The following is a 26682-nucleotide window of genomic DNA, read 5'->3' as shown; positions in this document are numbered from 1 at the left end:
GACTCTTTGCCCCTCCACCCAATGGCCCCAAGTCTGTTTCTCTTTCACACTGATTCTCTGTCACTCAGTCAGCTTTTGCATTCTGCTGACTCAGGCAGTCTCTCTACATCACCACCCCCAACCTTTCATCTGCTGTTTCTAAGCTGTTCGCTTGTGAGGGTTGGTTCCAGAAGAAAAAGACTTGAGCAGAAGCCTAACATTTAATGCCGGCGCTTTATGACATCTGTTCTGCCTGTTCCCATGGGACCTGTTGTGCCGACTTCTTTGCTCTCAATTTCCTCTCTGACTGTCTCAGTGCCAGAGAATTAAGCTCCTCATTTGAGAAATACTGCTCATTAAGACCTCATTTTCTTTCTGTTTAGAGCTCAGAACCATTTTCTTTCTGATTTCAACGGATTACCTTAATATGAGGGAAGATGTAGCCAAGACACACTCAGATGGAGCCCTGTCTGCAGGGAAGATTCCTAGGAAATGATCTCAAAGGAGGAGATCCAGAGTCATGCAGGACAGGAGCTGTTTTCATTCCTGGTGGCTCAATGGTAAAAAATCCACCTGCCAATGCAGGAGATGCAGGAGACAGGTTTGAGTCCTGGGTCGGGAAGACCCCCACTCCAGTATTCTTGCCTGGAAAATCCTATGGACAGAGGAGCCTGGCAGGCTACAGTCCATGGGGTCCCAAAGAGTTGGACACAACTGAGTAACTAAGCATACATTCAAGCCTCTTGTACACAACTGGCGATACTGGTTGAAAAATTAAGTACCAGCACAGAGGGGTCTCAATAGTTTCTTATACATAGCTATCAAGAAAAGTCCTTCAAGAGAAATTCATGAAAAGTCCTGTGAGTAATAAATTACACAGAGTAATGAGTAATAAATTCTTAGTATGGACCTTGGGGAGTGTCTTTAAAAGAGGTGGCATTTGAATAAAGCTCTGAAAGATGAAAAGGTTTTCAAGGTAAATAAAGGGAGAAAGTTTTCCAGATTGAGAGAACAGCATGGACAAAGTCATGGATGGGGGAGGGGGGTGCATAGTTTATGGACCAAAAAAATGAGAGGATAATTAGTCTAATTTACCTTTCCAGGAGCTTTTAAGCTGAAAACTATCCTTCAGAAAATTCCTGCTGAAGATACTGGGTTTCTTTCCCCTGTTCTTTCTCCAAGTTTATACTTTTGCAACATTCATGCACACAAAACTCATCAACTATAAATTAATAATTCACTGGCCCTGGATTTTAGAGTAAACAGAGGAGATGTGGGAAGTGGGGCTGAGAGTTACCGGGGACCAGACTGGGTCTTGAACAGGTCTCTCTCCTCGGGGACATCCTGGAGCCCTGGGACTCTGCAGGGGGCAGTGAGACACAGCAGGCTGCTTTCTCCAGACTCAGGTGACGCAGCCTGGGTTTCCAAGGAGTACCTTGCAGGACGGGGGCCTCTTGGGGATACACTGCTGCTGCTCAATAAGGGGGTGTCACCAATGTCTTTGAGCTGGAGAATAACATCAACCATGGAGGAGCCCCCTGTGAGCCTCGTCATATGAGCAATGGCCAGGGGGCCACCCTAAGGAGCACCTACCAGATGTGATGAGCCCTGCTCCCAGCAGTGGCAGTGAGGCGGGCCCATGACCCATTCACAGAGGCCCAGTCTGACTGCAGGCTGGTGCTGACTCCTCTTGGTCTCCCGCCAAACCCACGCACGGTTCAGAGTTGGGCAGCTGCCATAGCTTCGAAGCTCCAGGGGGCCACATAGGAGTCAGAGGTCAGGTAACCAGAAACCAAAGTAGTACAAATACCCTTGTGCCCTCCCAGGAATGCTGGTCTCAACAGAGGGGAAAGAGAGCTGGGGGTTCAGGCCCTGTCCAGGCAGGAGAGACTTCTAGAACCCAACTTTGCATCATATGACATGTGGGGAGACTGAGGTCATAGAATGAAGAGCCATGCTCAAACTCCCATGGCTAGCCACATTTTCAAATAACTCCATCTATTTTATGGTAGTTTTGGATTGTTCTTCTTGTTAGTTTTCTTAAGTTTTTCCAAGTGTTTTGACTTCATGTCTAGGATCCCTCAAGGTAATATTCTTGCTCAAGATCCAATACATTTCTTTTTCTGGATTTTGATACTTCTGCAATAATTTTAAAAAGTCACTGTCTTTTGATTATCTTGACTTCAACGTTCCTAACAGATTTTTAAATGAAAGTAGCAGCCATGAAATTAAAAGACATTTGCTCCTTAGAAGGAAAGCTATGACAAACATAGACAGTGCTTAATAAGAGACATCACTTTGCTGACAAAAGTCTGTATAGTCAAAGCTATGGTTTTTCCAGTAGTCATGTACGGATGTGAGAGTTGGACCATTAAAAAGACTGAGCACCAAAGAATTGATGTTTTCGAACTATGGTGCTGGAGAAGACTCTTGAGAGTCCCTTGGACTGTAAAGAGATCCAACCAGTCCATCCTAAAGGAAATCAACCCTGAATTTTCACTGGATGGACTAATGCTTATGCACAAGCTCCAATATTTTGGCCACCTGATGTGAAGAGCCTACTCATTGAAAAAGACCCTGACATTGAGAAAGATTGAGGGCAAGAGGGGAAGCGGGTGACAGAGGTTGAGAGTATTGGATGGCATCACCAACTCAATGGACATGAGTTTTAGCAAACTCTGGGAGATAGTGAAGGACAAGGAAACCTGGTATGCTTTAGTCAGTGGGGTTGCAAAGAGTCGGAATGACTTAGCAACTGAACAACAATAACAAGGATGATAACAGAAACGAAATTTTTGCCGAGATTTGAACAGTGCCAGAAATATCCCTTACCAAATGGTTTCCTCATCTAACACATTTTTCCTCAAAGAAAGGAATCACAAAAGGGAGAAGACAGCTGCCATCAGGAAACGAAGACAAGGAACCTGATGGCAGTTGAGAGGCTTGAGAGGAGGAAACTAGGATCCTAGTTCTCTTCTGGCTTCAGGGGCCTTGAGGAAGTCAGAGTCCTTCCTTTTACAGTGTTAGTTCCTCAGCCTGATGTCCAAGGACCCTTATGACCCCATGAGCAACTTCTGTTCCAGTCATGTGTTTATTCTTGGTCATCAGAATTGACAGACCTCTCTCCTCATAATCCCCTCTAGTCTCTGCTCATTGCTATATCCTTCTGCTGTTCCAGTTCTTACTACATTGTTCAGGTCCCTGCATCTGCCCTAGGTGCTTCCTTAATTTCTCCAATTCAAATTGTTACATGTTTATCTGGAATGCTTAGTATCGATAGGATGTTCAAGTTGGGTGGCCCTGTAGAGGTTATGAACACAACTCTTTTGTCTTATAGGAGAGGAAATAGAGACACAGCATGGGGAAATAATTTTCCTGTGATCACACAATTAGCAAATGGAAAAATTGATTCAATTTTTCTGATTCTTGACTTATGTCCATTGTATGATAACATGAGAGTTAATACTATGTATTACATTCATTTGCCCTTTAATAAGAATTATAATCAATATTTTATGGCTAATACATTAGCATCTTGTCATTAATTCTCATAGGTATTCATCTATTCATTCAGCCCTCCATCCATCCACCCAGCCATCCATCCATCCATTCATTTTTTCAAGCAGCCAATATTTATTGAGGGCCCATGTTCAAGCATGGTACTAGATATTGAAAGTGAAAGTGTTAGTCACTGAGTCCTATCCGACTCTTTGTGACCCCATGGACTATATAGCTCACCAGGCTCCTCTGTCCATGGACTTCTCCAGGCAAGAATACTGGAGTATGTTGCCATTTCCTTCTCCAGGGGATCTTCCTGACCTAGGGATTGAACCCAGGTCTCCCGCATTGCAGGCAGACTCCTTACCAACTGAGCCAACAGGGAAGTACTAAGTAGTATCATTATTTTCATTTCAGAGGGGAAGACTCTGATGCTCTAAGAAGTTCCATGTTATGTTCTAATTTTCTGAGTGAGTTGGGTCTCAGCAGGAAACAGAATTGGTTCAAGTGGTTTCTAGGAAGGAACTCTCTCCAGAGGCGTAGATAAGACTAAAGGAAGGCAAGGCATACTGCGGCTCCCAGGCTTCAGCAACACTGAGAAGCTAGGGCCCCAGGGCAGGGGGAGGACCCAGTGTTTCTGGATCCCAGTGAGAAGGGAATGTAGTGTTTGGGAGGTTGGGCTGCAGGTGTCAGGTGCGGAGCTGCTGCTAGAGGACATGTCAGTGAGAAGGGGAAGAAACCTTGTCCTCCATTCCAATCTCTTCCCAGTGATGCCTTTTGGTCAAACCCAACCTGAAGACAGACAACGGGGGAGCCCGGGGCAGGTGGTCCTTAGAGGTCAGGCCCTGGAGCACAGAGCAGGGTGAACAAGCAGAGGCATCCAGCCTAATAACCAGCTGGAAAGTGGGTGAGCTGGAATGTCAGCTCTGCCTTCAGATGTCAAATCCTGTGCTTTCTTCTGTACCATGGGCTTGCTTGCATTTATGCCCTTGTGTGTTCATTCATCAGTCAACCCTTTGTTCAGGTAATAAACAAGCTGAGAGCTTACTCCTTGATACACCGTGTGTGTATGTCCCATTTCCCTCCAAATCACTTCCCGCCAAGTTCCCCAGTCATAGTCCACAATGCACAGTAGGCATTCCACCCATTTTGTTCATGAATAAAGAGCTCCACTAAGGAGCATTATGAACTGCACTAAAGGATGGTGCCCCAGAGTAAGCCTTAAGCCCACTCTCATTCTTTGAAGCATGGGGAGGGGATGCTGAGGCACTCATCATATCGTCTTGGAATGAGAATGTGGATTGTATTTGAGGACTAATGCTTCTGATGCTCTGGGAATTCGCACTCCTTCTGACAACACAAAGTTACAATACCCGTGTCTCGCTGTCAGAGCATCTCCACTCTGCTGAGCTCCTCTCAGCTCTCAGCTCTGGCTGTGAAATCTCAGCACTGCTTCTTCGAGGGTTGCGGTGAAGCAGATGAAAGCAGAGCTTGCCCTCCCTTCAGACTTGTGGCTCACACCTCTCAGTTGGGGTGACTGGGTGATATATGTCAAGGCTTGAACGGCTTCCCCTTACAGGTCCTGCTGGGCTGCAGCGAGCAATGAACATGTGTAAACAGACCAGCCCTGTTTAAACACTGTCAGTGAGAATGTCAACAAGAGATGGAAAGATTTGAAGACTGTGGTCATTGGCATTCGGCTTCTGGTGGTTGCCATAATATACATACATACATACATATATATATATATATATATATTCTTTTTTTTTTTTTTTGTAAAAGTGCAAAAGAATCACAAAGGATGATCCTATCACTCGTTTCAGTTTTTTTCAAACTCATCTACCTTTATATACTTTAAGGTAAATTTAAAGGACTTAGATGCAATAGTCAATCTTGGTTACTTCCTTGGGGGAACCTAGTAAAATCTGGAAGTCATCCTTGATACTTCTCTTTCTCTCCTCGTCCAAACCCAGAGTGCAAGCTGGGAATATCTCAGGATATAAGAGAACAGAGTTTGGATGTTTATCAGGATCATATTTGTAGAGTCCCCTCACATACATTGTTTTAACACTGGACTCAACTCTGTGGAGTAGCTTTGACAGATGGAGGAAGCGGAGTTCAGCAAGTTTGAGTGATTTGTCCAAGGTCACATAACCCATAGATGGTGGTGCTAAGCCCTGAGCCCAGGACTCACGAGTACAACTTCTGCTTCTCCCATGGGCTCTGCTGTTTCAGGTAAGGGAGAAAAATTGGCCCCATCTCCAGCAGTGATCAGAAGAAGGATCTATCTGACCAGGTGCTTTTAGATTCACCTGCTCTCAAGAATTACTACCAAAAGTACTTAGAAAAATGGCCACAAAGAACCCTGCAAACACTGAAGGTGTGGACAGGTAGAAGAAAACTCTTGAAACTTGAGTGGGCTAAATTTTAGGGGTCTGCAAAAGTAAGGGCTTCCTCTCCACCCACTGTGGGCCTGTGACTTTCCTGGTGTCACTTTTAGTGAACAACACTGCTGATGGCTTAACTAGGGGCCTGGCTGTCATGAAATGCTTTTATTTGTTAAATAAAAAGAGACTTCTCTCCTTGACTTCGGCCTGGGGCAGCCCTCTTCTCCTCAGCCCAGTTTTTCCCAGCTCTGATTCCTTTCAGATTTTTATCAGAATTATTTCTTTCTCATGAACTTTCTCTGATCCTCATCTGGACTAGGCTCTCCTGCGTGTTATAATTCTCTTTATACTTTACAGTTTTTCTTTGTAGCACTTATCACATTTGCAATTACTTGTTCATTTGCATTGCCATTTGTATCCTATCCGTCCCTTCCATTAGATCATTAACCTAATAAAGGCCCAGAGGGATTATTTCTCTGCTGATTACTACTGTGTAACCAGCACATAAATGTCTTCATTGAATGAATAAATTAATCAATGAAAGAAATAATGTCTGACATCCAGTCAGTTCTGATGGGTGGGAAAGAATCAGTCTTTCAGGATGCTGAATGCTGTGGGAGCCCTATTTGTTCCTCATAGGAGAGAAACTGAAACTCAGAGAGGTAAGTTAATTTGTCTGAGGTCACACAGCTAGAAAGGGACAGAGCTTGGCCTGGGATGAGGTTTCTCCGACTCTACTGCAAGTCCCAGCCGTTCATTGCCTGTCTGAAGATGTAGCTTTGAGCTGTTTGCGCTTCCAGCCACACAGTTCTGACTCCTTGTAGGCCCACTTCCTCTGGGTTCACTTCATACAGGCCCCAAATTCATTTGGAGGCCAAAGCAGCAAATGGAATATTTCAAGGGCAACTTAGACATCAAAGCGCCACTCTAAAGACCAGGAAGTTTAAAGTGGATCCTTATTTCACAGTAAGACTGGCTTTTATGAAAACTAAGTGTTATCCCTGTATTCTAAGAACTGATCACTTTAACTACAGTTTTCTCCTTTGTATGCTTTGTAAGTTATTAATTACTCATGATAATGCACCACTTAATTACAAATGGTGGCCTGTGGATTACGAAACAGCTCCCAGACTGGCCTCCTTCCACTTTGCTTTATCATATTGCTGCTGAGTCCCAAGTCTCTCCCCCATCACGCCCATAATTGCTGAGAAGTTCCCTAATGCCCATCACAGAGGGCCACAGATCCAGGGGTTGGCACCTTGTGCCAGCATCTTCAATGACAGCAAGTTCTGGAGGACAGCAGTGGTGTATGTGGCATTGCACAGCATGTTAGTACAGACTCTAGGCCTTCAGAGAAGCCAAGAAAAAAGAGACCTCTGCTCTCTTTCTCATCACTCACACCTCCGCTCTCTGTCATTGCTTGCTTTCTCATTTATTGATCTCACACAAGTTCCTGTTTTGCTTGGAGGACCGTTCTCTTTTTTCATTTACAAACCCTAATGAACCTTGAGGACCCAGGTCACAAGCCAACTCCATGTCCTGACCCCCTTGCTAGATCTTGTTCCAAGATCCTCTGTGTTCTCTTAGCATATTATCGGTGAATATTTTCGGTCACTAATCTTTCCTGAATTACAATTATTTGTGGGTTTTTTTTTTTATGGATACGTTCATTCAGTCATTTGGTCATTAAATGCTAAGTACCAGTTCAATCACCAATTCTTTACTTCTTTGGCTGTACTGAGTCTTAGCTGCAGCATGTGGGATCTTCCATCTTTGTTGCAGCATGCGAGATCTTTAGCTGTGGCATGTGGGATCCAGTTCCCTGACCAGGGATTGAACCCAGGCCCTCTGCATTGGGAGCATAGAGTCTTAGCGACTGGACCACCAGAGAAGTCCCTCAGTGACCAATTCTCAAATGCAAACTCTATGTAGGAGGAATCCATACTCAGTTCCTTTTTGTATCTGACAAAGAACCAGCACAATACTCCAGTTACATTTAGGAGAAAATAGGACATAGGAAGCTGGACTGGGAGGAGAGCGAACTAACTCCAGGGTGGCAGTGATGGAAAGACTGTGAGGTAGAGGATAGGGCAGGTGGAACGGCAAGAGCAAAACTCAGAAGTGGGGATGCAATGGTGTCTTCTGTGAGCAACACATCCTATAAGGTTTATAGTTTACTGGATCAAAGTGTTTGGAGAATGAAATGGTAGGAAAGCAGTCTTCATACAGTGGATGGTAAATGATGGGAAATCACCAATATACTCTGGACACATAAAAGACCCATTTGGTGGGGTGGGTGGGGTGTTAAAAACACTGAAAAAGAAATAGACATATTGTTCTTTTCATGTATGTGAAACAAGCACTTTGCTAAATATTTTGTTAAAAGCCACAGGGGATCCAGAGCTTAGGAAGAGTCAAGCTCTTCATTCAAGGAGCAGAAGGGCTTAGTGGAGGATGGTTGGAAGCTTGGTGGGTGGAGAAAGGAAGGAAGAATGACATTCTGCCTGAATGGAAACTGGCTTAACCAAAGAGCGAAGAGAGGAGTCAGAATGTTCAGTCTGAGAAGAACAGAAACCATGGATGAAAAGTCTGGAAGGGAACGTTGTGGACTACTTGCAGAAAGACCCGGGTTCCAGACAGGATTTCATGCATAATCATGGAGGATCCAATGAAGGTTTGAGAAGAGAAATCACATAAAACATCCTAGGGATGTAGAGAATGGGGTGGCCAGATATGACATCAAGATCTCCTGCCAAACTGGAATACAAGCTGAGCTTTCCAGGATCCCAGATATTTCTTGGAACCACTCTTCTCAAACATATATATTTATGTCTATATGACTTACCATTTACTCTCAAGTATACCTTCAAGCTGTTACCAGCTTGTTCTCCTCTGAGAATTTTTCATAGTTTACTGGTGAATAATCTGTCCTGGACGCATCTAGTATCTTTCATCTGGAGATCTTAAGGAGACTTAATGACAACCAAGCTTCATTATTTCTGTTTCACTTATGAGGAGACTGACTCACAGAGGGGTATAGCAATTTTCTCATTCACACTGGGAGTTACGACCAGAACTATGAATGAAACTTAGGATGAAACTGTGTTTCATAAACCATTAAACCCTGCATCCTTTATGGGAATGGAGTTTGCAAAAATAATGATACCTTTGTATCAAGAGTTCATCTCTTTATTCTGTTATTAAATCTTGGCTTATGTGAGGCAGAAGCATCTAGCTACAATGCCAGCTTGTGTTGTTCTGTTGTTCTGACATGAAGCAGGACGAGAAAGGGATGTGTTTTGGTGACGCCTAGACCATTGAGAGCTCATTGTTTTCATTTATCTATTCATTTATTACTTCATTTATTCATTCCATTATCATATATCTGAGTTCCTCTTACATCATCTGGAAAACAAGCGTAGTAATATAATCATTAGCGAAAGGAGATAATTTCTACAAAGCACATTGCATAGCACATAGTAAGCCCTTATACATAATGATAATTACTCTCATTAAACAAGTAATTGCAAGTGCCACATGGAAAGACAAAAAAAACCCAAAAAAAACAAAACCGTCCTTTTACAATTCTATTTATCTGTGGAGAGGGGAAGGTTGCATCTAAAGGGTGGCTTAATTCCTGGGCAAGAGGTGGCCTCAAATTAAAAACAGAGCAGATGGGTCTCAGGTCAACCCAAGAAGACATGTTCACTCAGTCTGGAAAGTGAAGTATCAGAAGAGCTAGGAAGTTATTGCTGGGTAGTGGAGGTTAAATTCTACTGTTAACCCAACCACTTAAGAGATGGGCTAGGAATGAAAAGACAGAGAGAGAAACACAGACAAAATTCATATGAAAGAGAGGGGAGCAAGGCCTACAGATCAAGCTAGCTGTGGCAGAACCAAAGCCTTATTCACAAAGAGGTCAGCCCTAGAGTCTTTGTGTTTACTCTCCTATTATCCTTCCCTAGTACTGCATTAAAGTTTTTGTCTCACCTGTGTTCAGGGCACATCAGAGAGAGCATTAAAAAGGAAGCAGTCAAGGTGGGACAGAGTCACAGAGCAGCAAAAATCCCTCCAAGAGCAAGCCCAGGGAGACCCTGTTTCTGTGGATCATTTGGAATATGATGAGTTTGATAATATTAGGAAACTGCCATTTCCTTATAGTTATTGCAATTTCAGGCCTGTGTGCCCTAAAAGTTGGATTTAAAAATTTTTCCCAATCCAGACACAAAGCCCAAGAGCTGCAGAGGGAAATATTAGTAGATGTGACTTCATAAAAGGTAAACATTTAATGAGACAAAAGACACCAACATCAAAACTGCATGACAGGCAATAGACTGGAAGAAAATAATTGCAAACTGTAACACATATTTTAACATTATAATAGGAGGAATATCTGTAAAGCATAAAAGCTCCTATAAACCAGTAAGAAAAAGACAAATCCAAAGGACAAAAGATATAAATAGGTAATTTCAGAAGAACTAGAAACACAAAATACTCATCTTCAGTAGTAATTCTATGCCATCCATGTTCCTTCTCAGTCATGTCGGACTCTTTTTGACCCCACGGACTGTAGCCTGCCAGGCTCCTCTGTCCTTGGGATTGTCCGTGCAAGAATACTCAAGTGGGTTGCCATTTCCTTCTCCAGAGGATCTTCCCAAACCAGGGATTGAACCTGGGTCAGTAGTAATTCAGTTCAATCAGTTCAGTCGCTCAGTCGTGTTCAATTCTTTGCGAGCCCATGGACTGCAGCATGCCAGGGTTCCCTGTTCATCACCAACTCCCGGATCTTGCTCAAACTCATGTCCATTGAGTCGGTGATGCCATCCAACCATCTCATCCTCTGTCATCCACTTCTCCTCCTGCCAGTAGTAGTAATTAAGGGAATACAAATTAAAACAGGATGCCATTCTGTTTGCCTACCAAATTGGCAAAAATTAAAAAGATTTACAATATTTAATATTGGTAAATGTAAAGGGAAACTGGCAGTTTCCTCCACTGGTGGTGAGAATGTAAACTGATATAGCCTTTCTAAAGGACAGTTTGGCAGTATCTATCATTATTTAAAGTATGCCTACCTCTTCATACAACAATTTCACTTTCAGGAATCTATGCTATTTAAATATGTCCACATCAAGGCAAAAATAGAAGGATGTACACTACAACAATGTTTGTGACCGTGCGAAAACACTAATCAAATCTCACATTTATTGGAGGCCAGCATTATTCTAAGTGTTTCATAGCAAACATGATGAGGAAACCGAGACACACATGGCTAGTGAGTGGTAGTGGCAGCGCCCAGGCAATCTGTTTCTCGAGTCTGTTCTTAACCATTATGTCTTCTTTGTTGTTGTTTAGTCACTAAGTTGTGTCTGACTCTTTGCGACCGCATGGACTGCAGCACACCAGGCTTCCCTGTCCTTCACTAACTCCCAGAGTTTGCTCAAACTCATGTCCATTGAGTCGGTGATGCCATCCAACCATCTCATCCTCTATCACCCCTCTCTCCTGTCCTCAATCTTTCCCAGCATCAGGGTCTTTTCCTTTGAGTCGGCTCTTCGCATCAGGTGGCCAAAGTGTTGGAGCTTCAGCTTCAACATCAGTCCTTCCAATGAGTATTCAGGGTAGATTTCCTCTAGGATTGACTGATTTGATCTCCTTGCAGTCCAAGGGACTCTCAAGAGTCTTCTCCAGCAACACAATTCGAAAGCATCAATTCTTTGGCGCTCAGCCTTCTTTATTGTTCAACTCTCACATCCATACATGACTACAGGAAAAATAATAGCTTTGAGTACATGGACTTTTGTCAGCAAAGTGATGTCTCTGCTTTTTAGGTTTGTCATAATTTTCCTTCCAAGGAGCAAGCATCTTTTAATTTCATGGCTGTAGTCACCATCTGCAGTGATTCTGGAGCCCAAGAAAAGAAAATATTTCACTATTTCCACATTTTCCCCTTCTATTTGCCATGAAGTGATGGGACTGGATGCCATGATCTTAGTTTTTTGAATGTTGAGTTTTAAGTCAGCTTTTTCACTCTCCTCTTTCACCCTTATCAAGAGACTCTTAAGTTCCTCTTTACTTTCTGCCATTAGAGTGGTATTATCTATATATCTGAGGTTGTTGATTTTTCTCTTGTCAGTCTTGATTCCAGCTTGTGATTCATCCAGCCTGGCATTCCTCGTGATGTACTCTGCATATAAGTTAAATAAACAGGGTGACAATATACAGCTTTGACGTACTTCTTTTCCAATTTTGAACTAGTACGTTGTTCCATGTCTGGTTTTAACTGTTGCTTCTTGACCTGCATACAGGTTTTTCAGGAGACAGGTAAGGTGGTCTAGTATTCCCATCTCTTTAAGAATTTTCCAGTTTGTTGTGATCTACAGAGTCAAAGGCTTAAGCGTAGTCAATGAAGCAGAAGTAGATGTTTTTCTAGAATTCCCTTGCTTATGCCCTCTCATCCACACTATGGAACACAGCATAGCAGTCAAAAAGAACGAGGTCGATCTCTGTGACAGATCTGAAGATGTCTCTAGGACATAAGACCAGAGGGAAAATATCAATGGCAAAACACTGTGATACAGTGTAACACTGTATACATGGGCAAGAGATACACACAAGTATATACAAATACATATGTATGAGAATGGATTAAGGCCTGGAATAAGAGAATGTGTGTAGGGAGATTTGGGAGTGTCATTTTTCAAGGTATGTTCTATCTAGTTGTGGTTTGTGTGAACTTTTACAAGAATGTATTTGTGCTCTCTTGGTAAAATAATTATTGTACTGACCAAAAGAAATAAAAAAAGGTTTAATTCATATCAAGGGATTAGTCTTTTCTTCCACATAGACAATGATATAGGTGGTGGATAAAAATCTTCTACACTGTGGCTTTTTCTAGTCTATGTAAATGACCCTATGTAAAATGTGCCTCTTCTCTATATCTTGCTGATCATTATGTTTTTCAAGTAAGGTTTTCATGTCTAGTATTTTGGATCATGGCTTCTGTTAGTCCACCAAGCTTCATAAAAATACATGGCTAGTCATTGAAAAATTAATTTGAAAATTGAGAACCATATGGTGTTCCTTCAGCTTTGCCTATTCTATTGTTATCAGGTAAAAGGATCAGTAGTCAAGGATTATCTCACTATTTTGCTTCAGTGCAGAAGCAGGTGGAGTGTCCAGCTCACTCTGTCCTCTTGGTGTGGTCTGTGGAGGTATAAATGAGTCACTTAGCATACACAGTGAAAGCACTGACCTTTGACTAGAAGTCAGTGTTATTATCTGACAGGAAAAAGCTGTATTGGATCCTTCAGGATCTCTTCCTGCCTCATTCAGGTGAGGGTGGCTTTAACACAGAAGGAAAGATGATGCTCCTGGAAAACTCACTGACTTAAAATGCTTTTACAAGGTTAGGCCTTTAGAACTAGGTTGCTCTTCTGTGGGCTTCTGACATGCCAGTGAGAGAGGTTCTTAAAATTCTTACTACTTATCAGATATCAGAGTGCAGATTTTGGGAGTGGCCCCTGTATCCTATAGTTTTTCAATTTTTGAAATTTAAGTGTTCTCTTAAGCATATTTTGGGAAGGATAAAAGATCCCATTTACTTAAAAACAACTGTATTCACCTCCTCTTCATAAGGCTGCTCATTTTAGTTTTGAGTAGTGTGTACAAACTTTTTTTTTTGTCTTCGTTGTTTTATTTAACCTTATTTCCAATACATCTTTTCATGTACTTGCCAAAATTTGACGTGCTTGACTTGAATCCTGCATACCTTCCAGGATTCCTTCTGTTAATATGACAGAGCTTGTTTGGATTATTCCCCAAGTGTTAGACAATTGGGTCCCTTCCCAAGTTTTGGTCATTATGGACATTTTGAACAGCCCTGCTGTAAACATCTTTATGCAAGTTCTCCCCCCATCCCCCTTGGGATCATTTCCTTAGAAATGGACTTCCTTAAATGGGTTTACTGGGTCAAAGGGGCTCAATGAACAGCTTTACAGCTCTTGGCACATATTTTTCAGATTGCGCCCTGGGTGGATCTGACCAATGGCGCAGGCCGGAGAAGGCAGGAATGTGGACGAGCGGCGGCCCCTCTGACCGCCCCTCTTCCGCCTCCCCCCGCCAAACGCCAAGAGCTCGAGAAGGTCTGCGGAGGGAAAGCAGTGTTTCTCTGGGCCCTCTCGTTCTCTTCATGGTCGGGTGTTGAAGCCCAGCTGGGGAGAACGACAATTATGGGAGGCGCAGCGAGGTGTTGGGCAGTCCCGGGACGCCTGCCTTGGGGCAGGGGGGAAACAAGCAGCGCTTCCAGGCCTTCCTGCCGCAGGACTCGCATTCCACCCGCCCGTTCCTCGTCCCGTTTTCGAGTCCCAGGCACGCCCTCCCAGCCCTTCCACTACCATCCCCGTGGCCCAGGCGGGCCCCTCGCGAGCGCAGAGCTCCGCACGCGAGGGCAGCCACCGGGCGGCCGCTATTATTCCGGCGCGGGTGATGCAAGGCTGCGCATAGCTGCGCGCTGAGTCAGCTGAGCCGGGCGGGGGCGGGGGGCGCCGAGCCGCCCATCCCCCCACCCCGGCCTCCGGGCCCCGCACCGGGCGCAGCAGGGTCGCCTCGGGGCGCCGGGGTGGGGTGGGCCTCCTTGTCCGCGGGATCGGTCGTCCAGGCTGGGGCCGGCGGGAGCTGAGGGAGCCGGCGGCGGTGGGGGTGCCCGACCCTCGAGCCCCAAGGTGCACCCTCCCCTCCCCTCAGCTGGAGCTCGCGGGTCCAGCGAGGCGGTGACCGCGCGCCGCCCGACCATTTACCCAGTGAGAACTCAACAAGGGGAGGGGTACACAGAGAAGGAAAGAGGCTGAAAAAGGAGAAATACGAAGCCAAGCAGACAGGAGGAAACGATAAAAAAAAAAAAACACAAAAAAACGAGGAAATGGGCGTGAGGAGGAGGAGGCCGGCGGGCTGCGGCGGCGGCGCCCGGGGGCGGGGCCGGGAGCGCGCGGGGCGGGACGAACGCGGGGGCGCGCCGCCAGCCGCGGCCCGAGGGGCTTGTGGGTAGCGGTTGCGCGCAGCCGGAGACGGGCGCCGCGCGGGAGTGTGCGAGGGGCGCGGGCTTGTGGGACGCGGGCGGCCGCCGGCGGTCATGGGAGCCGGCTGGCCGCGGCAGTAGTTGTCTGGAGCCCGGGCTTCAGCTTCCCGGAGCCCCCAGAGGGCGGGACAGCCCCCGGGGGACCCGGTGGTGGCGGCGCCACTTCCCCGCTCCCGCTCCCGCCCGCGGAGTCCTGAGGGAGCTCGCGGCGGAGGAGTGGACCGGGCGGCGCGAATCTGACTGAGGGGCGGGGACGCCGTCTGCTCCGCGCTGCTCCCGGGGCCGGGCCGGCCTCCCGCAGCCCCAAGGCCCCGGAGCGCTGAGCTCGAGGCGGGCGGTGGGCCCGGGCAGAGCCCCGGCCGGAGCCGGTGGTTCGAGGGCGGCGGTAGGCCCCGAGGCCGGCCGGGCCGGAGCGCGGGGAGCGGAGTGCGGGCCTGGCGGCGGCATGAGCCGGCCCCCGCCGACGGGGAAGATGCCCGGCGCCCCCGAGGCCGAGTCGGGGGACGGCGCGGGCGCGAGCCGCCAGAGGAAGCTGGAGGCGCTGATCCGAGACCCTCGCTCGCCCATCAACGTGGAGAGCTTGCTGGTATGTGGCCGGGGGCCCGGGAGCCCTCCCTGATGACCGCTCGCACCGCAGATTGCCCCGACTGCCCACCCCTCTGTGCCCACCCAGCGGTGGGGGCAGGCGGCAAGGGGGAGGTCTCGCCCCACCCTGCCCAGCTTCCCGGCAGCCGGGGCCCGGGTCAGGGAGACCAGACAGTTCTGTGACCGAGTTCCGGGAGTAGAGAGACCCACCTTGGATTCTTCCCTTCTGCCTTCTGGAGCTGGTGTCACCCGCGGCTGCTCCGGTCTTGGAGCGCTGGGAGGAAGCACCCCTCTTCTTCTTCCCTCCTGCCCTGTGGGTCTGGGGGTGGGGGGTGTCTGGTGGGGAGATCTGCTGTCCATCGGACCCCAGGCTAGCCAATCTGAAAGAGCGTCATGCTGCCTGGGGACGCGTGTCGGAGCTAGAGAGAAACCCGGTGGCTGTCCCTACGGGGAGTCCCCACCTGGGGTACATGACAAAGAGTTCAGTCTGAAATCTGGAAACACACAGCCTGAGGTTTCCATGTTTTCAGTTGTTTGTGAACATTAATCGTTACAATTCAGTGCATTTCAATTTCTGTAAGTTTAATTTCCGCGATTATTGCCCAGGAGCTATAGAATTCACTTGAATTGTAGTGTGCTATCAGTCTCTCCTTTTCATTGTGTCTCTTTCCCCAGATGGCCTTGGAGATCCCAATTAATAGCCACGTAAAGTCTGCTAGTTGGCTTTGTTTAAGAAAGGAACAAGATTGATCAGAAATGCACTGTAGAATGCTTATTTATTTCTTGCTTTTGTTAGGGTAGACTGTTGTAATTTACAGACTCTTTGATTGGTATGCAGTAGAGATGCATTTATGGGAAAAGGTAGGGGGTGTAGGTTTTTACCCTGGGGAGGAGTAGAAAGTGAAAAAAATGTGCTGGATGTTAAATTAACCCTGGACAACTAGAATTCGGATAGGTGATCCTTGGATCCTTTAGGTATTTCCTTCCAGAATGCCTGTTCTACTCTCTGACAGGAGAAATCTATTGACTATATAATAGAAAAACTGTCTCCTCCCTTTCCAGTGACTGACTGACTTTCCTTCAGAAGCTGTTGGTTATCCTTTGAGGTTTCTGGAATCATTTGCGGAGTGACTCAGTACCGTTTGGCTAAAGTGCAGGAACTGACTAAAGAGTGTCTTTCTGTACAGTGCACAGAATGTAGTGATGCACTGTGTCAGACATGGTTGACATTTCCTTTTACTGATTTTCATGTCAGTGTGTTGATTCATATGTTTTCATGGGAGCATGACACTCTGATAGTGTTTCAAAGTCTTCGATTGGGGATAGGATTGGTTGCATGAAGGGCATAGCTTTGCCTAGACCAGAGCAGAGACTCTGGGCTTCACTCCCAACATTTTCACTTTGGTATTTTGCTAGCAAAACTCTGACCTAAGGCCAGAAAGTTCAGTTAAAAATAGTACAGCAAATCTCAAGTATTCATCAGGTTCATATTCAACCTCAGATAGAAATTTTTTGCACTTTCATCTCTTAGGCTTTACTGATGTTAATTATTAGGGTCATTATGAGCTTGAACCTAAGCTATTTATGATCATACATCTTTTTTATTAAAGTGTTTTCTAAATTATTAAAATGTAGGCTGCTTTTTAAAAAATAAAGCATTATGCATACTCAGTAAACTGCCTGGTCCATTCATTTATTGAGTGCCTAGGTCAGCCAAGGCACTTTACACCTTTATTAAGGTAACATACTACTAGTATGACATCACATGCTGCTGACTGGACACATTTCATCTTTGCTGTTTTTAGCTGATTAACTGTTATGGTTCTGTGTTGCAATAAATCTTATCAGGCCAAAAATTGTCCTTAACTCTGCGATTGCTGGTATTTCTACTGTAGAATGACAAGCTGAAGATTTTTTTTTTAAAAACCATGTTATTTACAGTGTTAACTTTAAACATGTATATTTAATTATATCAATAGTAGAATGAATTGATTTTTAAAAATGTGGTAATGCAGGAGACATGGGTTTGAAGATTCCCTGAAGTAGGAAATGGCAACCCACTCCAGTATTCTTGCCTGGAAAATTCCATGGACAGAGAAGCTTGGTGGACTACAGTCCATGGGGTCGAAAAGAGTTGAACACAGTTGAGTGCCTGATTGCACACACAGCCTGTCCATAACATAAAATTTACCGTTTTAACCATTTTAAGTGTACACTTTTGGTGGCGGTACTTATATTCACATTATTGTGCATATTTCACCACTATCTGTCTCCAGGACTTTTTCTTCTTTCCAAACAGAAATTTCATGAATTACTTTTTAAAAGTGTTATAAAAACATACTTCCTAAGATAATGGTGAGGGTCACTTTAAAGATTTGAAACCTTAGTGTTTAACCTTCATTGTCACAATTGATCATTGTTTTACTGTAAATGGCATTTCTTTTGACTTTATTATAGAAAATATTAATATTTTTCCTTTAACAGAAAATTTAAAGTAATATATGATAAAAACACAGTCACAAATCTTGCTTATTTTGGAACTTAGGAAGTACCATTTAAAATTATATACTGCCTAAGGTGACAAAACTAAGAGGTGAAGTATACCAGAAGTTACTATTATAATAGTTACTATTATAGGTACTGTAGGCTAGGCCTTGAAGGTAAAACTGTTTGTTGGAAAAAATATTATATGAGCTAACATGTAAAAGTGCTTAGCTCAGTGCTTGGTATGCTTGGTACATAGTAGTGCTTATTAAATTTAGCTCACTTCTGTGTGCATTTAGCATATTTTTAGGTAAGTGCTTTAAATTTCCTTTGAAAAGGAAAATGGTTCTACTGGCAGCTGTTTCTTGCTATAAATTTTTGAATGAATAATATTATGTTTTGAATTTGCCATCAGAAAAGTGCTAGCAGTCACCAAGCATAGATACATCTGAATTCTAAGACTGTCAGTACAGAGACTAAAGTGTCTTTTTTTCTCTGCAGCGGCTTGTTTTAAAGAGGCTTTATGTGGATCCTTCAGATTAATCTGAAGGGCATATATCCCTTTTGTGGTTGCAGATTGTAAGTTGCTAGGTATTACTTAAAAACAGTTTTGAGAGATTTGCTTCTGTAGTATCTCCCCCCACCCCAACCCCCAGAGGGAAGGATCTTCAGTAGTATGCTTTTTCATTGTTTGAAACTTTTGAGTATATACCCATGTTTTGTTGTCAAGACTAAGCTTCCCATACTGCTTACCCAAATATTATGGTAAAAAGAATTGTCCTTTAGTGTTGTGCTGGAGAGATGTCTTACTAATGGTTTGTGCTTTTGTGCTTTGATTTGTTACTTTAAAGAGAGTAAATGATTATTGTAACCCCTGGGATTCAGGCTTGGGTAAAGTGTTCCATTAGACTTGTGTTGATGGGAAAAGGTGATTAAAAACTTAGGATTTTCAGTAACTTAGAATACAAAACACTTCATTTGATTCATTTTTATTAAACCTGTAAACTATGTGAAAATATTTTGTATCACAGTGGTTTTTGGTAAAGCTTATTTGATGTAACGTCTGTCCTGATCTGATGTTACAGTATTTTAGGTGGTTTATCTCTCTTGGTGTAAATAATAATAGCTTCCCCTGGAGAAATATTGGGGTTTCCCAGGTGGCTCAGTGGTAAAGAATCTGCCTGCCAATGCTCGAGACGTGGACTCAATCCTTGGGTCGGCAAGAGCCCCTGGAGGAGGAAATGACAACCCACTCCAGTAATCTTGCCTGGAGAATCCCATGGACAGAGGATTCTGGTGGGCTACAATCCATAGGATCACAAAGAGTCAGACACGACTGAGCTACTGAGCACGAGAGAAGTAATAGCGTTTGATTTCAGAATGCTACTACTTTAGACTCCCCGGAGTTTTGGGGACTATACTGTACATAGTATATATATACTTTATTACTATTTTAAAATCCAAATATTCTGAATTTGGAAACATCTTGCCCCAAGGTAAGGCCAGCACAGACTAAGTAAGGAAGTACTGACTTAACACACACCTTAAATAGTTGTAAAGAAATAGTGGATAATTATCTTGAAGCCTAAGTTGTTGTCCATTGTTTTGGTTGAGTCCTGATCAGATAGTTCTCTTTTGCAATTTCAAATTCTGAAGTATTCTAAGCATACTAAGAAAATATAGCATGCAGAATGGTGCTAAAGATTACTTTTGCCTTTTCTAGAACTTTGTATAAATGGAATCCATAGTATGTACTCTTATATCTGGCTTCTTTAGTTCAGGGTAGTTTTTGAGATTCATCCATGTTATTTTGTGTATCAGCAATTTGTTCCTTTTTTATTGCTAACTAGCATTCTATTGTAAGTATAATGCACAATTTGTTAGGCATCTTCTGTTGATGGATGCCTGGGCTGTTTTCAGTTTTTGGCTATTTTGTATAATATACTTTGGCTTTTAATAAAGCTTACTGTAAGCAATCTAGTAGTTAAGTCTTCGTGAGGACACATTTTCATTTCTCTTGAGTTAAATACCTAGTAGTGGCATTACTAGGTCATAGGGTAAGTGTATCTTTAGTTGTTTTTTTTTTTTTATGTAACTGTCAGATCTTTTCCTAAAGTGGTCATACCATTTTACATTCACACAGCAACCTGGGAGAGTTCTAGTTCCTTCCCAACACTGAGTCTTAAATTTTAGCCATTCTGTGGGTGGGTAGTGGTATCTCATTGTGACTTTCGTTTGCATTTTTCTGATGACTAATAATGTACTTCTTTATGCACATAAATGGACATTTATATATCTTCTTTTGTGAAGCATCTGTTCAAATCTTTCATCCATTTGAAAAAATTAATGTTCTTTATTTTTGAGTTACACAAGCTGTTTATATATCCTGTGTATCAATTTTTTTGTCAAATACATGGCAAGGTTGTTTTTTAATCACATTTTTTTTTTATCATTATTGCTTTTTCTGCCTGAAAGACTATTGTCTATTCCCATATTGCAAGAAATTTTCCTTTCTTTTAGAAGCTTTATCATTTTGCTTTTAGGTCTAGAATATATGTTTAGCCAGTTTTAGTGTGCAGGGTGAATGTTTTTCCTCATATTCCCCAAATCCAGTTACTTAGCTTATTCAGCACCATCTTTACCACAGCTTTGCTGAGATATTATTGACATATAACATTGTATATGTGTAAGGTGTGCAGGTGATACACAATACTACCTAAGGTTTACCACAGTAAAGTTAGTTAACACATCTTTTACCTCACATAATTACTGTATTGTTGTTGTCATCTTGAAAATATTTAAGATTTACTCTCAGCAACTTTCAGGTATATCTGTACAGTGTTGTTACTGTACAGTATAGTCACCAGCAGCCGTTTGCAAAAAAATGTTTTTCTTTTCTCATTGGATTGCTTTGCTTGGCACCTTTGTTGAAAATCAATTTACTGATAGGTGCTCTTTTATGAACTTAGTAACTACATCAAGTCCTTAGTCATGGCTCTGTTCTTTAACCCATGCTCTATTCAAAATTCTTCTTTAATTTTTAATTTGTATCATTTTACTTTAAGGAAATGGGCAGGCAGCAATGGTTGAGACAGGGAAACATGAATTTTAGTTTTTGAAGTGAAGTAAGATTTGTTATTTTTTAAATTATAAAAAAAAATGTTCTTACTGTAGAAAATTTAGAGACTAAAGAAAGGTATAAATGCAAGTGACACATGCATGGTTTCCTCACATAGAGATAGCACATTTTGGTATAAATACCTGTCCGAAAAAATTAAATGTAAAAGAAGTAAAATTACACTGTGCCTATGCTTTGTCATTTTTTTTTATACTTCATGAATAATAGAAGCTTTTATGTAATCAGGTTTATTAGTCTTCTCACTGTAGAGTGTTTTCTGGCTTAGGACATCCTGCATTATCAAGATAATGATATCATAGACCTGAATTTTCTTTTAGTACTCTAATGGTTTTATTTTTAACGTTACTTTTACTTCATTTGGAGTTCTGATAGAAAGTATGAAGTAGGGGTACAAAAATTTTATCAGGAGGTTTGTCTAACTACTAGAGTTCACAAAATATTAATTGGGAACCTCTGTTATATCTCTGTATTGTCATGTAACTTTATTTGGAGAGTGGTGCTTGGGAGAAAAGAGAGTAATGATTATGGATTTGGTCTCCATTTGAGCTTCTTGAGTTTCTTCATGGAAATTACATCTCTACAACCATATTTAAAATCTTGTCCTGGGCTTACATTCCAAAAATATGAGCTGTTAGTGATAAGGGTTACTAGTGAAGAGACTATGGAGACTCGGAGCAGCATATTATAATATAGCTTTTGGGAAAAAAACACAAAACATTTTCTGTTGGTAGCTTAGCTTATTTTATAGATGTTGATATTTAAATTGATATGAAATCATGGTGGCATTTGGGACTCTACTAAAACTGTCACTTTTATCCTTGATTGGAGTCATTCTCCTTTCCTCTCATCTGTATCATTTGTACCTTTTTTTTTCTGTGAAGTATGATTAAATTATAGAGATATATTTGTGAGTTCTGCAATTGAGTGTCCCAGATGACCCTCACTTATCTTTTTAGAAAGCATTTAGGTCATGATAGTTAGCAGTTCTGTGTGTGTGAGTGTGTATGTGTATGTGAGAGAGGAGAGAGAGAGGCAGACAGACAGAGATAGACAAAAAAGGAAGTATTGAGATTCACTTTTGGTTCATTATTGGTAAACTTTTGGGGAATGTTTCTAACTAAGTCCAGGAAAGTTTATATCGTTTGTTGTTTCGTTCTGGTAAGGTATGGGTTGTTTAGGTCTGCCATGTAGAGTGCTCTGTAGGTTTGTTTTTTTGTGGTTTTTTTTGGTGATAAACTGATCACTTAGTACTCAACATGTAATATCCTTTATTTTCTAAAAGAGTTTCAGATTTTTTAAGTTATAAAGCAGTTGATAGAGATTTTCAAGAGCTGATAGACTTGGAACTAAATTTTAACACTTCATTATTGGGGTTATTTTTTAAGCCAGGGAAATGAGTAGCAGAACTGTCTAATACTTTAGATAGAAATGGAGCAGATCCTGGTTGCCATTACCTTAATTACTTGGATGTTTGTGATGAGAAATTACCAAGTATTGTCATATGTACTTATTGGTTTTTGGCTTTATTTGATGGACAGAATACAAGCTCTTTTAGGATATGGGTCATTTTTTTTCTTTCTCTTGCTGTGTCTTATAATATTTGTTGAATAAACTAACAAATAATGCTTATTTAAATAATGGAAGTGATAACCTATAGAAATAGATCCCTGCTTGAAGAGATATTAAAGTGTTCCCCAACTAAAAGTTTTGATGTTAATATATGTTCTTGTCATTTATTTCTTACCTATCTATAGGAAGGAAGATAAGTGAACATGTATATATGCAGAGGAGTTGCGTTTGAGTAGTAGAATTAATTGGAAGTCAAGCAGGAGAAGTGAAATTGTGATTGGAATATTTTCTGAATTGTGCTTAGGCAGTTTGTCTTGGAGAGTATTTAAGCTGATTTTATTCAGTGTTTTGAGTGAGTGAGTGAGTGAAGTCGCTCAGTCGTGTCCGACTCTTTGCGACCCCATGGACTGTAGCCCACCAGGCTCCTTCATCCATGGAATTTTCTAGGCAAAAGTACTGGAGTGGGTTGCCATTTCCTTTTCCAGGGGATCTTCCCACCCAGGGATCGAACCTGGGTCTCCCGCATTGCGGGCAGACGCTTTACCAGGGATTTTAGGTTAGATAAAAACAGCTTCTGAGGGCTGAACAGCTTTTATCATGTTCTCCTACTCTTTAACTTTTCTTCTGGTTAAACATATCTAGTTCCTTCTTATGTTCCTAGGTGATGCCTGTGTTTGAAACAACCTTTCATGAGTTAGGGCAGATAAAATGCTAGTGATGTGTTCACAGGGTGAAATTCCTTAAAGTGGCATATTGGCTGTTATTAACAGTAAGGCAACATTTGTTAACAAAATTAAAAACAAAGCCAAAGGGCATGAGAGATTTTGATCAGGATTTACGAGTGTTATTACAAGTCACTCTGAATGACTATTTTGAAAAACTTTCAGATAGTATCAAGCATTCTGATTACTAGCCCCAGCCAACCACTGATTCTGTTCTGTTTCTATGAATTTTTCTTTTCCAGAAATTCCATACAGAGTCATACAGTATGCAGACTTTGTTCTGGATTCTTTCATCTGGTGGTGTTGAAAGTCAGTCAGTCATGTATCCGACTCTTTGAGACCCCATGGACTATACAGTCCATGGAATTCTCCAGGCTGGAATCCTGGAGTGGGTAGCCTTTCCCTTCTCCAGGAGATCTTCCCCAACCGAGGGATTGAACCCAGGTCTCCCGCATTGCAGCCGGGTTCTTTACCAGCTGAGCCACAAGGGAAGTCCTTCTTTCACCTAGTGTTTTTGAGCTTCATTTATGTTGTAGCATTTATCAATATCTTGTTCTTTTAAATTGCTGAATAATATTCCATATACGACATTTTAGTTATGAATTCACCTTAATGTTTTTATTTCTCTTGACTAGATTTCAAGAAGTAGGATTGCTGGGTCATGTGGTAAGCGTATGCTTAACTTCTAAGGAGTGAACAAAATGTTTTCCAAAGTAGCTGCACGATTTTACGTTCCCACCAGCAATATATAAGGGTCCCAGTTTCTCTGCATCCTCAGAGAACACTTGGTGTGGGGTTTGTGTTTATAGCAGCTGTAGTGCGTTTTACTAACGACAAATGATGGCTGAGCTCTATTTCATGTGCTTGCCAATTTTGCTTGTTCTTTTGATATTTTACTAATGTATCATGAGAATGGTATAATAAATGAAGTTTAATTTTGTTTACCACATGTGAATTCTAGTGTTGAAAAATAGAATGCAAATAAATACAGATCAGGGCCCTTTGTAGGTAGGATTATCCTGCTATGTCTCCACCTGAAAGACCTAATTAATACAAGGCTCTTTTTAAGAAAAAAAAAAAAATAGAAAAAACAACGAAACCTTGTTATTATACTTTTTCTTCCAAGTAATGAATGAGCCTTGTTGAGCTGTGTAGGCCCTGTGATGGCTGTAGAGTCTCTCCTAGTTGGGTTATTTCTAAGCTAAAGTTGAAGTACTTCTGACATCATATATGGCTTTTAAATGGTTCTCCTTTCTGCTCTGTGCTCATCTTTTCTTTTTTGATTATTTTGAGCATCTTGAAGTAAGCTTATAAGCTTATTTCTTTCTTGTTCAACCCAACGTTCATCTTTATACATTTCTGTTTTACATGAGGATTAGGAAACAATTCTTAGTATCAGTTTAGTAACTTGGTTCCTATGAGGGAGAATAACTATTGATGTTTAAAACACTGTATATTATGCTTACCTTTGTTTTTTACTTTGAGTACTCATCTGAATTTAACAACAGATACAAATGTTGCCTTTTCCTGTTTGTAAGTGGCATTGGGTATTGATTTTGGGGATTACATTATGTGCAGAGTTTTGAAACTTAATCAAAATAGTGTTTTTTCTTTTCAGATATAATAGTAACTGCCTTATTTGTGCATTCTGTATCAGGATATGACCCTACTGTTTTGCCTTGCTTCTCAGTATGATTCCTTTAGAAGTCATAAAAATATGCTTATTGAAATTGAAGTTTTCCTTTTAGCTTTAGTTTAGATGATTGTATTTTTTTTTTTTTTTTGAGTTTCTATCAAGGATAACTGCACATAGGACTTTTCTGAGCAGTGAAGGGAAAATTTAGGAAATTATTCTTTTAATCTTTATGATGCTTTAAAATATTAAAGATGAATTTAAAAAATTTTGGTTGTAGTAGTATTTATTTTTCTAAAAGAAAAGTGAGTTAGCACGGTTGTCATGAACTTTGAGGCCTGTAAAGTGTAGTGAAATGTGTTTTTGTATGTTGAAACCCTGTAAAAATATTTAAAGTATTAAATATCTAAACAGTATGATTTTGAAAAATGCTTTACCTTTTGGGGGTAACTTATTACACAGTTACAGTTTTTGGCACTTTATTGTGTTACATAGTGGATAAAGTGAAGGTTGAAACTGAATAGTTAAAAATGGTGTGTTATGGTTTAAAAGAGTCAAGATTTAAAAATTTTTTTCTTTATGGACCATTAGATTTCATCAAGTGATGGTAACAGGTTGTGTAATATAACCAGCATCTATGGGAATTAATAAAGAATAGAGGGAAATATATCAAAATTATGATTTTCTTTTAGGGAGGTGAGATACCAAGTCAGAAATTAGAAAAAGATAATGCAAAATGTAGAGTGCTTAATGTTAATGACAGTATTCCAACTATTCTAAATTTAGGAAAATTTGCTTGGAGTTAACAGAATATTTGGAGTGCTTTTAAATATCTAAAGCACAAATTTTGAATTTTTGTATTGGCTTCTCCATGATTTCCCAAAATATAATCACTGAAGTTAGTATGCAAATGAAATAACAGATTTTTCTCTGAACTTTAGATGCATGATATGATCCTATATTAGTTGCATTCAGCGTGAAACAATTTTTTTTGTTATTGTTTTACATTCTCTCAAAAAGATACTCTTAAGCTTTAATCTAATGCATTGAAAAAATTTCCTTAATAGAAATAAAAATGAAAATATATACATATATCTGGCAATTTAAAAACTTAATTTAATACCAGCATAGTGTATTTAGTTAAGATTTTTCTAATCTGTATCTGCTAAAGCCAATAGCTAAGGCAGTGGCTTCCAAACCTTGTTACACATAGGACTACTAGAGAATTTTACAAATATCGATGCCCAGATTCCACCCCCACCCATTCTAATATAATTGGTATGTGATGTGACCTTGGGATCAGGAGATTTAAAATTTCCACATCTGATTTTCAAATACAGGAAAGTGAGCTGAGAGGTGCAGTATTCAAAGATTGACAGAGGGGCCACTGGGTCCAAAATGTTACCTCAGAAAAAGAGACTTTTGTTTCTTCTTTTATATCTGTGACTCAGAGAGGCTTGAATGAAGCCAGAAAGTCAGAATTATCTGATGAAAGTCAGAATTATCTGATGAAAGTCATAATAATAGCTAAGGTGCTTGGTGGAAATGGTGTCAGATCTTCTGATTTAGATGGCCTGTAGTGAGACCAGGAATTTGCATTAAAACAAGCA

The 26682-nt window shown here is 41.6% G+C and overlaps 1 protein-coding gene and 1 long non-coding RNA gene across 4 annotated transcripts in view; one reads left to right on the top strand and one right to left on the bottom strand.

Annotated features, from left to right (window-relative positions):
* Positions 1-9195: 9195 nt before the first annotated feature.
* LOC145547300 (uncharacterized) lies at positions 9196-15984 on the bottom strand. 2 transcript variants are annotated; one of them, XR_014083706.1, is made up of 2 exons: positions 15736-15984; positions 9196-12393 (listed from the first exon to the last, which is right to left on the bottom strand). It is a non-coding gene; the product is annotated as an uncharacterized LOC145547300 (long non-coding RNA). The 2 variants fall into 2 exon arrangements; XR_014083707.1 differs by having other exon boundaries at positions 9196-10723; positions 15736-15927.
* Positions 14364-26682, top strand: part of ROCK2 (Rho associated coiled-coil containing protein kinase 2) — a 138156-nt gene continuing 125837 nt past the window's right edge. The window contains exon 1 of one of the 2 annotated variants that reach the window (XM_081596534.1): positions 14364-14587. Coding sequence is in view for 1 of the 2 variants with exons in the window: in XM_081596532.1 (XP_081452658.1) it covers positions 15386-15526 (141 nt within the window). In the remaining variant the exon portion in view is untranslated. Of the gene's footprint in view, positions 14588-14886; positions 15527-26682 lie in introns of those variants that run through there. The other variant, XM_081596532.1, reaches the window with a different exon arrangement.

This window comes from Giraffa tippelskirchi, chromosome 4, assembly GCF_054371585.1.
Source record: "Giraffa tippelskirchi isolate mGirTip1 chromosome 4, T2T-mGirTip1v1.2.pri, whole genome shotgun sequence".
NCBI classification, from domain to species: Eukaryota; Metazoa; Chordata; class Mammalia; order Artiodactyla; family Giraffidae; genus Giraffa; species Giraffa tippelskirchi.
The sequence above is the reverse complement of the archived record's forward strand: the minus strand, read 5'-3'. Positions and strand labels throughout refer to the sequence as shown.